Raw genomic sequence first — 13,574 nt, 5'->3', positions numbered from 1 at the left:
TACAGAAGTAAATACTCCCTTTGGCTTCAGAAATTTTAATTCTTACTTATGCTTTTTCAGGTCAAGTAGAAATGCATCCTTGGAGGTAGACAAGACACACAAAGGTTTTGATACATTATTCACCACCTGACACTTAATCCTCCTTTTAAATTTAATATCCTGTAGAAAATTTTAAGTTCAATTTCACTTGGCTAGTATATTAAGAATAGGATTAAAAGCATGCATTTTTTTCTTATCAGCATGAATGCTTGCTAGACTTTTTGTTTGAAGAGCATGTGAGAAACCTTATTTCTTTTTCATACCTGTTGGACACTTCCTTATTTATGGTTTGCTCCATTGAATGCAGAGTAGCTCAATATTTTAAAGCAGACAATATTCCCTTGCAATCCTTGAACCCATTTCTTTACTACTCAGAATAAAGTAGTTCATAGCATTTTGAAATTAAATGAATATAGAATGTGACTTATTTGGTCATCCAGTCTTTTTCTGTGGTGATATAGGATTGATCCATAGAGTAAATACTTTATCCAGCTCTGGTTTTGAAACAGTAACAGATAGAATACAAATATAAAACGTCTGTATGCTCCTTTTGTGCAATAATATTATCTTTGTCAATCAATAAATCACACCAGGCGCATTGGATTTATAAAAGCTTTTTTGCTTAGTGCTATAGTTGTCCTCCCCCCCCCCCCCCCCACAGACTCAATTCTGCAGTTGTTATACCTGATGAAAGTGTTGTAGATTTAAAAACTAGAGAATCCAAACTTCAAACATGCAATGTTTTTTCTTTAGTAATTGATCTTTGCTTTTACTTGAGAGAGAAGTGAGATTTTCAGGCTGCTAACTGTCCGGGATTACTTTTTAAAAAATCATGTTTACTTTTCTCCAGTATTGCAGCATCTTGTTTATACATTTTCAGCAATAATGTCAGAACTGCTATAAATTCAACAACTTCTTTTAATCCTACAGGATTTGTGTCACTCAGCCAACTGATTTATATAACAGATGCTATTTTTTCATGTATTCCATTGTCTTCTCCTTAACTGCTACTATGACCAGTAGCTTATTTTGCATGTTTTGAATGTTCATATTTTTTCTTTGTTTCTTTGAAAACATGTAAAAAGGAGTTCAGAATCCCTGCTATTTTTTACTTGAGTCCTTTCTTCATTTTTTAGTGAGCCAACTTTCTCCTTAGCACTTGTTTTTTTCCTCTCTCCTTACAGTGTTGTCTTTTATTCACTTCAACTTTTTTGGCTGCTGATAACTTGCTTTGCTATTTTTGTTCTCTCTTTTCCTTTTAAGCTTTAACTATATGTGCACATTTGTTGTTTTCCATTTCCAGAGAAGGTTTTCTTTACTCTCAATCTTTTGAGGACCTCTGGCAAAGTCACACTTGCTGGCCATTTCTTATTTCTTGTTTGTTTTCAGAGCGAGATTTTGACTGTTCCTTGATTAATTTGGAGTCAGATCTAGCCCAGTGACTCTTAGGATTCGGCAGCATTTTCTCATGCTGATAGACTTTAATGGCAGCTGCATGCGGCTAGAATTCTGAGTCACTCAAAATTCACTCACTTGAAATCTATTACTCCTGCACTGTGTTATTCCATTCTTAACTTCAGTGATTCTTAACTTAGATTCAAGTCACCTCTCTAAGTTTTCACAATTTAGTAGCATTAGAACTATAGTATTGATTCATGTTACTAATGTATTACTATATTAAAATGTAATATAAAGTATAATTATAATATTCACCTCTTCAGACCAGTGGTGAGGAGTGCTCCCCTGGTTCTGCCTAGCCTTGCATATTTCTCCCAGTACATCTGGACTCCCTATACAGGGGTCTATGTCATTGCTGGGAACCAGGAGCTGGCAGGCCAGTTTCTGCCCTTAGTTATCCTATGCCAATCCCCCCTGATCTCCAGCTCTAGGGCCAAAGCAGACAGAGCTTGGGGACATCCAGCTGGCAGGGACGAGGTGCTGGGCTGCACACATGGCACATGGGGGTGGCTCTGAGTGTCAGAGGGGCAGGGAATGAGCTGCAGAATACATGAGGTCTGGGAGGTGAGAGGGGAACCAGGGTTCAAGGGGGTGCTGTGACACCACTTGAGAATCACTGCTTGACTTTGTGTTAACTTAGCTAGTGATTACTGCTTCCATGGTTATTTTTATTATTATTTTTTCATTCTAAATCAGTTCCTTCAGATTATTTTAAAAGTAGTTTGTGGGCAGCAGCTCCTCTAATTAAGATGATTCCATTTTCTGGATCACAAGGTGGTTTTCTAGGTCATGTTGGAAGTATTCACATTTTGCCTGTTATGCTGTATTTTTACCCAATGACTGGTTTCTGCAAAGTTGGCTCAAGAATTTTTAGTCCCATTGTAGTCTAAAGGTGATGTTTTCAGTCATTTAACCTTGTTTTCCCATTCCATATCTTTATATAATTTTGTATAACTCTAAAAACTATTTTTGTCATCTCAACATAATTCCTAAGTCCTTGTAAACTGTATAATATCACAATAGATACTTATTTTTCTGCTGCTTTACAGCATCCCTTTCTTGAAGGTACCTTTAAAATGGTGCCCCTCCTTTGACTCATACTAGCATCTAAACTGACCAAATAATGCATGACTCAAACCTTGATTTGGTTATGCATAGAGGGTAGATCACTGCAGCAGCAATACATAAACCTGCTATATTGGGAGAGGCAATAGAGCAACCTAGCAACCTTCTGCTGTGGTTTTGGCTTTATAGCCAACAGAGTTCGTGACAGGAGCTCCTTTTCGTTTCCACTGATGCAGTTTCATGTCTGTTATTCTTTTTGTTATGAAGATTTGGGATGAAATTATGGTCTTAGTGTAGCCAACAATAAAACTTGCATGGACTTAAAAGGGCACAGGTGTTTATTCTTAGACATTTGCCTTTAAATTAAGGTTGCTTTAGGATCACATATTCAACATGTGTGAGTGCTGCATGGAATTTTTCTTAGGAAGTTAGCAGATGGTAATTTCAAGGGAACAATATTTTGCTTGTAAGCAAAAGCAGCATGCTTTTAAAACATCTAATTTTAAGACATGAAGTTAGAATTTAAATATTTCAACCCTTAGTTGTTTTGTCCAGGGAGAATCAAGGGCATTTTCCTATCATATCACCTTTCTCCTACAGCATTTGTGCCCTCTTCTGTCAGCTTTTGTCTTTTCTTATCTTCTTGTCCTTCCTTTCTACGTTCATTGTTCTTTACGCTTTGATATTTCTTGATACTTCCCTCATTACTTTAATCCTTTGCTTGCGATTCTCCATTCTGTGTCATATGGGCTAATCATAGTAAAGAATCACAATAATTGCTGCAGGGCCATCTTCTCTGTAGCACCACGATAATGTCTTAGCACACATTTCTGTTTTTTTCTTGCTGTATCAGTGCCTTTACAGTTCTCACCTGGCTTCCAGAATCCATCTTTGTCACAGTCTTCCTGTTTTCGCCAGTTTACATCTTAAAATGTATCTTGTGCACCTTTGTTCATGAAAGAGGTGTTGTGGGGTAGGTCATGTGCTGTGAAATAACTGAATGAGTAAGAACTGGTTTGAAGCCTGATACCAGAATTAGTTGGTATTAGTTGTTCAGTAGGGTCAATTGGTGGACTTCAATCTATATATTATTGATTAATTATATGTTATTAATTGTGGCTGTGTACTCAGCTTCTTTTCTGTGTCCCATTTTGAGAAAAAAGAGGGTGCCTGGGGTTGTCCGTGTAGTTAAAACCTGTGTGCTGGCATGCTAAGAAGTGTACCACTGTGTACCACCAGATTACAGAGGACATTGTCAAGCATTTATCTCTTAGCAACCTGAAAGGATGTGTAAGAAGCTATGGTGTGGAGGTGCCTTTGACTGGGCAAAATTGACCTGCTTTCTATGTGGTGTTCTTTTATCCTTTTTTTAAAGCAAATGGCTGTGTGATACTAACAGCTAATATATTTTATTTATTGATTTTTTTTCCCAGTTAGTAAAATCCTAAATACTTTATTTCAACATATCCCCATGGAATGAAAAGAATTGTTCAGTAGACAGTAAAGGGAACTCATTATTATAATTATTCTTAATCAGATTAGGTAGTTAAAATAATTTTATGAGTTTTACAAATTTAGTAAAAATAAATACTAATTATAGTACGCTTCCCACATTTTCAACCTTATAATGCAGTCAACGTTACACGTACATGTTTTTGCTTTTAGTAATGAGGTTGCACTAGTTCTTTCTTTCTTTCTTTACTTTCTTTTGCTTTTCATAGTTTCTGTTATGCAAACTTTATTGTTAACTGCTCTCTTGTCAGTATGCATAGTATACTGTGGTATGAGAGCCAGGTTTCTTCTGCACTGAGGAATATAGTAAAGTTACTGTGTTCATTACATTTAATTAATTTGTTTTTCACTGTATTCAGGCAGATGCACGAGTAGAATAATGATCTTGACTTTTAGTTGTATAAAACTAGACATATTAGGCTCAAGATAGAGGGCTATTATTAAACTACATCAATCACTTGTAAATTGAGTTACCAGTAATACTGATGATTATTGGAGTAGGCACATTGATGCTGGATTAGGCCACTTGCATTTACAATAACGACCATAATGAAATGCTGTTTTAATACTAGTAGGTTGATTTTCTTTGTTGTTCCCACTTCCCATCCTTCCCCATTTCCCTTAATTGGAACTCTATTCTTATGTAATTTTAGTTAAAGCTATTTCTGACAGTATCTTCTGCTACTATCAACTTATTTTCTAGATGGGAAGTGATGGAGTTTTGCGCCTCAGTAGTTCTGCTCTAAATAATGAATTCTTTGCATATGCAGCACAGGGATGGAAACAACGATTGGCAGAAGGTAACTCTACTTATTATCAGCTTTAACAAATATTAATAGTGTTAATAGAGAGAGCCTTTTTCAGTTGAGAAAAACATTTAGAATGAAAAATGTAATAAAGCGAATTCAGCTACAGTAATAGTTGAACTTGAATTTAGCCTAAAAAATCTCTCTTCAGTTAATAATTTACAGCTTGCTATGGTAGTTTTATGTGGGCAATTTAAAAAATGCACATAATAAGCATTTTCATCACTGTCAGCTTCGGAAACGTAAATCCACGTGACTAAATCCTGCCAATACATTTTGAAAATACCAAAAGCTATACCCTTATGGAAATCCTGCAGACCACACTCACTTTTGTTTGGCATCAAATTCTTATTGAATGGTTTGGTTGATGACTATCACAAACAGCAGTATAATTTACCTGTGTGTAATATGTAATAATCCCAGATTAGAGTAAACCTTGACCACTTTTATTCAATATGTTAGTATTTGTTTTATAGGAGAATTTACTCCAGAAATGCAGTTGCGCATCAGACAAGAGATTGAAAAAGAAAAGAAAACTGAACCTTGGAAAGAAAAGTTCTTTGAGAGGTTTTATGGTGAAAAGTAAGTATTGAAGCAAAAAAAAAACATTTTTCATTTTCTTTTAGAAGGAAATGAAAAGATACTTCCCTGCTTCACATAGCACAGTCATGCTATAAAATATAGTAAAACAAGTATCGAAGGTAGCAGTCCCCCCGTATAAGAAATTGTGGCTGAAATCATAGTGGTGTGTCGGCACTTACATTAAAATTCATTTTCAGGTATTTGTTGCTTATCCATAAAAAATAATTCTAGGAAGAACTTAAGACACAAGAAAAGAACTGAGTATAGGCATGATTTATTTGTTTTAAAAGAAAGTATTTCAGTTTTACCCAACATTATAAACAAAGCTTTTAAAAAACCTAATACCAATAGGTGATTTAAGGTGAGAGGAGTTCATTGGAACAATTGTTTAAATAAATAAGATGTTTTTAGGTTATACATTGCTTCATTGTGCTAGTCACATAGAGGGGTGGAGGTGATATGGCCTAGAGAATAACTAGGAAAGTAAAACTTTACTAATCTTATCCTCAGAGAGGAGATGAAAAGATAAACAAACAGCAACAAATGGATAAAGAAAATTAGGTGTATTGGTCCAGGTTCTTAGCTGGTGTAAATCAGCATCCTTCCTCTGATGTCATTATGACTGTGCCATATAAGTATGGTCTTTTATTCGGGGGGGGGAGGGGTTTAGAAGAATGTCATTTAAAAAAGTCAATCCAGGAGTCTCAAGTTCCATTAATACTAGAATTCTTTTGAAGTTTACGTCCAAGCAGTTTATTTGCAATTGTAACTTTGAAATGGCTTTAGTGTATTAGTACGTTATATAAAGCTTCTGGATAATTCATATGCTTAATATGAACATTATGATGTTTTGAGGGGTTGTTTTAATTTTGTTATTTTAAAGCACCATCTGTTTACAAAATCATGGGTATTCATACACCAAAGCCTATGTACAACTACATGTAAGATTATGGTGCTAACCAGAGCGTTATGTCTGCACTTTGCAGCACACATCAAACTTCTACAAGCTATTGGTCTGAGATCCCTGCTGTATTTGGGCAAAACAAGGCAGGAAATTGAAGGACTTAATTTAAAGTTAGCATTGTTTTTGTGCTGGCAGTTTTCTCACTACAGGAGCATTATTTCTGCACCATTTTTGTGTTATCCTACTGGGAAAGCATCTCTGATGCCTTAGTGTAACAGAACTGCTCTTTTTGATTAAATGGCAAAGCATTCTCCTTGAAAGCCTGGAGAACTGGATCTACTCCAGCTGTTGACCTCTTCATGTAAATATATGTATTAGTTAGCCACTTATATAAGAATCCTAGTGGCCTTTAATTATGCATGCTAGTACAAAAGGCATAGTTACAGAACTCTGTATTGAGGGGAAGGCTGCTTATAGGGATTGCCTTGGGACTTTCTACGACTACTAGAAGCTTAAGCACAACTATGAAAAAACAATTCCCTTATTTTTAGCAAACAGTGTTCCAAATTCACTGATGGGTAACACATCCATAGCGGGTAGTATTAATGATTTTAAAAGGAGCCAGGAGTCCTGCCATGCTGGCTGAATACTGACTGCCACAATGGTTGACAGATAATGTTCAGTCTACAATGCTGATGACACATGTCATTTGTTACAAGAGGTTCTTGACTTGCAGATCATTATGCATGGTGCCATTTCACTCAACATTTCTTATAACCACAGTACAGAGCTTGAGTTATTTTTTCTTCCACCTGTTGTTTTTCACCTATGTTTTACTTAGCTGGCTACTTCTGCTGCCATTTCATTGTTTCTGGTTTCTCTGCTTCTTGCCATGTCATGCTGCTGAATATTTGGCAGCTTCTGTAATGGCTTTCATGTCGCATGCAGTCTGTTAGGTCTGTTTTTTATTTTAGGTGTAGACATATGACACTTTCACTGTCATAAATTGACTGTACTGTGTAAGTAAAAATAGAACAGATGTATGATGAAGAACCCTGCTCAATTTGAGGGCAAAGTTATTCCTTGAAAAAAATAAGTAGCAACTTTTGTTATGTGGGGAGGTTTAGTATGTGGGATGTCATATGTCTGCACCCTATGTTATTTTCATCCAGGACTGAGTATTTGATCCCAACCAAACAAGTCTCTGCCACCTGGTGGCCAAGAGCCCTAAAAGCATGTATTGCAGATAGCTTGGGAGAGCTGGTACTTTGCTGTTTACTAGGCCTGCGCGAAGTGGCTATTATTCGCTTCGGATTCGGCCGATTCAGGGGCCAGTGATTTGATTTGGTAATTTGAATCATTGTCCCAAATTGATTTGGTTGATCTGATTTGAAGATTCAGCTGCCGCCAAATCGACCAAATCTCCAAATCAGACAGACCCCATCCACTACCTGCTCTCCCAGCCCTGTCAGTGGCTGCCCTGCCTGGCCCCAACCTCTCCTGGCTTTAAAAAAAAAACAACCCCACTCACTGGCTGTTGCCAGGCAGGAGGCCGATCCCTGCTGCCCCATGCTGCTTGGGGGTTCTCTGCCACGAGCCCCTATCCCCCGCCCACTCTCCCAGCCCCAGCTCCCGGCTCTTTGAAAAAAAAAAAAAAAAAGAAAAGAAAAGCCCCATACTCAATGGTTGCTGTCATTCAGGGCTGGGGCGGGGGGAGGGCAATCCCTGCTGCCCCACACTGCGTGGGGGGGCTCTGCCACAGGCCCCCAGAAGCCCCGATGGCCACTGCAGCAACTGGTGAGTGCAGGGCTTTTTCTTTTTTTTTAAAGAGGCGGGAGCTGGGGGCAGGTGGTGCAGCTATCAACGGGGCTGGGAGAGTGGGCAGGGGATGGGGGCTTGTGGCAGAGCCCCCCCCCCCCCCCACACACACACACACATAGTGAGGAGCAATGGGGATGCCCCCCCGCCTGGCAGCAGCTGGTGAATGGGGGCTTTTCTTTTAAGAACCAGGAGCTGGGGCTGGGCGGGGTAGCCATGGGGGTGAGGCTGGGAAAGCAGATGAAAGGTACTCAGGGGAGCTGGGGGAGCAGGTAGGGGATGGGGCCTGGCAGGGGTTCCCCCATGGTCCCCTCTCCTGTTCTCCCACCCCTGCCCCCTACTTAACAGCACGGAGTCCAGGTCCAGCTCCCTGCAATGGCAAATGGGAACCGCCTGAATCTGCCAAGCTCTCCGTATCTTTTCCGAATTGATTTGGAAAGCTTGGAATCGATTTGGACCTTTTTATTGGTCTCCTGATTCGATTTTGATTCAGAGATTCGGCCGCTGAATCAGGCCGAATCTCCTCCGAATTGAAGCAGCACCCGAAGCTTTACACAGCCCTACTGTTTACTACAGACTAAATTTACTGTAGATTAATAAATATGCTAAAATACTCTAGTAATCATGTTGTGTGTCTCCAGCTTTTGTTTTGTTTTTTTTCTTTGGCTTATTCTAGATGTTTTAGATTTTTGTGTACTTTCAAATACCTTAATTCCATTAACTCTTGATTTGTCACTGAGCTAATTCATTCCATTAGATCCAAGTCGTGACTAAGCTATAATGACAGAAAAATAGGTTTCATACTGGAATTTGACTTTTTGCTCGCCAATCAGTGGCATTTTATCATCCCCTCAGCTGAATTAATTTGCTTAGAAATGTTCCATTATTTGGCTGCAGTTTCATCATCTACTTAGAGGAGAACCTCTAATAAATGGAGAACCATTGGGATCACTCTGTTTACAACCCTTTTGAGTTCATAGCTCTCAAAGGTACTGGAGAGCCTTTTCTATCTGGACTGTAGACATTACGTCTTTTATACCTTTTCATACATCTGCTCATTTCCCTTAATATAAGATCTCCTATTGTCATTCACCTATATCCATTTTATTTCCTGCTTTCCTTTTCTCTGTCCCTTTTCCTGTGTCTACTCTATGCATCTCCTCAACTTTCCTTGAAATACTGTATCCTTTCTCAATAGACATATTATCCTTGACCAGTATGTGTATTTCCAGATACATAAACTCTTTCCACTGTTACCAAACCATGATTTTTTTTCAATGTTCTCGCTTTAGTATCCACTCCTACCAGTGCCAGAGACAGGATACTGGTCTAGATGGACTATAGGTCTGACCCATTATGGTACTTTCTATATTATGTTCTTATAGATTTTTCATTTAATTGGCCTCATTCCATAGCAAATGCTCTTTTTACTCTTTTTAAGAGATTTATGTTGCAGTGGTGATACTGTTAGTTCAGGGGGAAGGGTGGGCAAAATATGGTCCATGGGCTATATCCAGCCTGCTAATTGATCCTTTCCAGCCTGCCAGCTGCGGCTAAAATCCTGAGGAGGGAGGGCTGTGCCCCATGCTGCTCCACTTTGCTGAAGCCAGGGCTTGGCCATGCAGTGTGCAGACTCCTCTTCCCCTCCATCCCCTAACCCCCATATCCATCCCCCCTGCCTGGCTTCCTGTGGGCACTATAGTTGCACAGTCATAGAATCATAGAGAATTGGAGTTGGGAGGGACCTCAGGAGGTCATCTAGTGCAACCCCCTACTCAAAGTAGGACGATCCCCATCTAGATCATCCCAGTCAAGGCTTTGTCTAGCTGGGTCTTAAAGACTTCCAAGGATGCAGAGTCCACAGCCTCTCTGGGTAGCCTGTTCCAGTGTCTTTGTACCCTCCTAGTGAAAAAATTCTTCCTAATACCTAACCTAAACTTCCCATGCTGCAACTTGAGATGTTTGCTCCTTGTTCTGTCATCTTTCACCACTGAGAACAGTCTAGATCAATCCTCTTTTGAACCTCTGTTCAGGTAGTTGAAGGCTGCTATTAAATCCCCTCAGTCTCCTCTTCTCTAGGCTAAATAAGCCCAGTTCCTTCAGGCTTTTCTTGTAAGTTATGTCCCCCAGCCCCTGAAGCATTTTCATTACCCTCTGCTAGACTGTCTCCAATTTATCCACATCCTTTTTGTAGTGGAGGGCCCAAAACTGAACACAGTACTTCAAATGTGGCCTCATCAGTGCTGAACAGAGGAGAATAATCACTTCCCTTGACCTGCTGGCAACACTCCTACAGATGCTTCCCGGTATGCCGTTAGCCTTCTTAGCAACAAGGGCACACTGTTGGTTCATATTCAACTTGCTGTGCACTGTAAACCCTGGGTCCTTTTCTGCAGAGCTGCTGCCCAGCCAGTCAGTCCCCAGCCTGAACCAGTGCATGGGATTGTTCCTTCGTAAGTGCAGGACTTTGCACTTGTTGAACCTCATGAGATTTCTTTTGACCCAATCATCCAATTTGTCTAGGTCACTCTGAATCCCAGCCCTACCCTCCAGTGCATCTACTGCTCCCTCCATCTTGGTGTCATCTGCAGATTCGCTGAGGGTGCACTCTATGCCATCTTCCAGGTTGTTGATGAACATACTGAACAAAACCAGTCCCAGGACTGACCCCTGGGGCATTCTACTTGATACCGGCTGCCAACTAGACATTGAGCCATTGATTACTACTCTTTCACCCTGATGATCCAGCCAGTTTTCTAGCTACCATGCTGTCCATTCATCTAACCCGTACTTCCTTAGCTTGCTTGCAGGAATGTTGTGGGAGACCATATCAAAAGCTTTGCTAAAATCAAGGTATATCATGCCCACTGCTCTTCCTGCATCCACAGAGCCAGTCATCTTGTCTTAGAAAGGAATCAGTTTGGTCAGACATGCCTTGCCCTTAGTGAATCCATGCTGGCTGTTCCTAATCACTTTCTTCTCCTCCAAGTGCTTAGAAGTGGATTCCTTGAGGATCTGCTGACCGGTCAGTAGTTCCCTGGATCCTCTTCCCCTTTCTTAAAGATGGGCACTATATTTCCCTTTTTCCAATCATCTGGAACCTCTCCCAATCACCTTGAGTTTTCAAAGATTGTTGCCAGCGGCACTGCAGTCACATCAGCCAACTCCCTCAGCACCCTCAGGTGCATCTCATCTGGCCCCATGAACTTGTTTATGTTCAGCTTTTCTAAATAGTCCGTAACCTGTTCTTTTGCCACTGTTGACTGTTCACCTTCTCTGCATACTGTGCTGCCAGGTGCAGTATTCTGGGAGCTGACCTTGCCTGTGAAGAGAGAGGTGAAAAAGGCATTGAGTACTTCAGCCTTTTCTGCCTCCCCTGTCACTAGGTTGCACCCCACTCCCATTCAGTAAGGAACCCACACTGTCCCTGACTTCATCCCTGCATGCCCAAGCAATACTCTTATATTCCTTCCTAGCTGTTTGTCCAAGTTTCCACTTCTTATAAGCTTCCTTTTTGTGATTTAGTTTACTGAAGAGTTCTCTGATAAGCCAAGCTGGTTTTCTGATATACTTGCTAGTCTTCCTGTACATCAGGATGGTTTGTTCCTGAACTCTCAGTAAGGCTTCTTTAAAGTACAACCAGCTGTCCTGGATCCTGTCTCCCTCAGACTGGCTTTCCAGGAGATCCTGCTCATGCGTTCCCTGAGCGAGTCTAAGTCTGCTTTTCTGAAGTGCAGGATTCTTACTCTGCTTCTCTCCATCCTTCCTTTTCTTTGGATCCTGAACTCGATCATCTTGTGGTTGCTGCTGCCCATGTACTAGTACAGAGGTTCCCAACCACCCAGCTGCAGCCCGGTACTGGGCCACAAAGGGTTGGCTGCTGAGTTGTGGTGCAGGCCCCCCACTTGGTCCCCCATCTGTCCACCTGGGTAGTCAGTTTCCACCACCAGTAGTCAAATGTGGGGTTGGAGCTGGGCAGTAGGGAGGCCCCAGGGAGGGATGTGGGGGGTGGCCGGCTCCATGTGCCCTGTCCTGCTCCTGTGCTGGTCTGCAGTGTAGAAAAGGTTGGGACCCACTTACTAGTACATCCCCATTAATTCTTCTTGGTTTGTGAGCAACAGGTCAAGAAAAGCATGGCCCCTAATTGGCGTCTCCAACACTTGCACCAGGACGTTGTTCCCAACACTCTCTCAAAGCTTCCTGGATTGCCTGCGCATCACTGTATTGCCCTCCCAGCAGATCTCAGGATGATTGAAGTCTCCTATGAGAACCAGGGCCTGTGATGGGGAAATTTCTACTAGCTGTTTGAAGAAAGCCTTATCCACCACTTCGTCCTGCTCTGGTGATCTATAGCAGAGCCACATCACAATGTCACCCTTGTTGCTCTCTCCTCTTACCCTATCCTAGAGATTTTTGATAGGCCTATCTCCAGTTTCATACTGGAGCTCTGAGCAATCTTATGGCTCTTTTGCAACTCCTCCTCCTCTTCTCTCCTGTCTGTCCTTCCTGAACAGTTTATATGCATTCATAACATTGTTCCAGGCCCACAGAGTCTTTGTTATTCCAGTCACATCATCGTTCCATGAATGTGCAGTGACTTCGAAGGACTTCCAATTTTTCCTGGCACTGCAGCCGCTGGTAGCCAGGCGTAAACAGGATGAGATGCATTGCATTATGCTCAGTATGTCCCGCTGCCTACTTGCTGCAATGAACTGCTGCTGCTGTGGCAGCACAAAGAAGTGCATCCATGTTGGCTGTTGGGGCGCTTAGCCTGGGGCAGCTACCCTTGACTTTCCCAGCATGGTGAGGCAATAGTGGCTTATTGCAGCTGGCGAGATGGCTGTTTAACATACTGCATCATGCCCTGTCCCATGCAGGCCTTGCTGCCAGTGGCCATGGTGCCAGGACTGCGCAGCACCAGCAAAAAGCCAGGCAGGGGGAGAAGGGATGGGCATTGCGGGGGGGGGGGGGGGGGCAGCAGGAGGAGTCTGTGCGCTATCCAGCCGTGCCCCAGCTGCAGCAGAGCAGAACAGTACAGGGTGCAGCCCTCCCTCCCCAGGCTTCTGTCAGATAGGCTCAATTGGCATCTCCCTGGCCCTCAACAGCTTGCCAAAACTTCTTAAGTGGCTCTTCAGCTCAAATAATTGCCCACCCCTGCTCTAGGGCCAAGTTTTAAACCAATAACCTCTGACCTTTAATGCAGATTTAACCATTTAATTAAGTGCCAACATTGTCCCACTGATTTTCCCTTTGATATTGATTACTGTATCATCCCCTATATTTCCCTGCTCGGTGGTGGGGGGTTGTTAATTTGAAGGCTGGCTGCTATCGGACTTCGCCAAAGTAATCCTACAGCTGCTTGTTTAGGCATTGTCAGTACAATGGACACC

General features: G+C 41.6%; 1 protein-coding gene across 2 annotated transcripts in view; it reads left to right on the top strand.

The window, feature by feature from the left end:
- ASXL3 (ASXL transcriptional regulator 3) overlaps nt 1–13,574 on the top strand; it is a 207,907-nt gene that overhangs the window by 178,654 nt on the left and 15,679 nt on the right. For both annotated transcript variants that reach the window (XM_059724136.1, XM_059724135.1), the window contains 2 exons: nt 4,778–4,874; nt 5,357–5,462. In XM_059724136.1, the coding sequence (XP_059580119.1) occupies nt 4,778–4,874; nt 5,357–5,462 (203 nt within the window). The remainder of the gene's footprint in view (nt 1–4,777; nt 4,875–5,356; nt 5,463–13,574) is intronic.

This window comes from Alligator mississippiensis, chromosome 3 (assembly GCF_030867095.1).
Source record: "Alligator mississippiensis isolate rAllMis1 chromosome 3, rAllMis1, whole genome shotgun sequence".
NCBI lineage: Eukaryota > Metazoa > Chordata > Crocodylia > Alligatoridae > Alligator > Alligator mississippiensis.
Note: the sequence above shows the minus strand (reverse complement) of the source record. Positions and strands in the feature narration are given on the sequence as shown.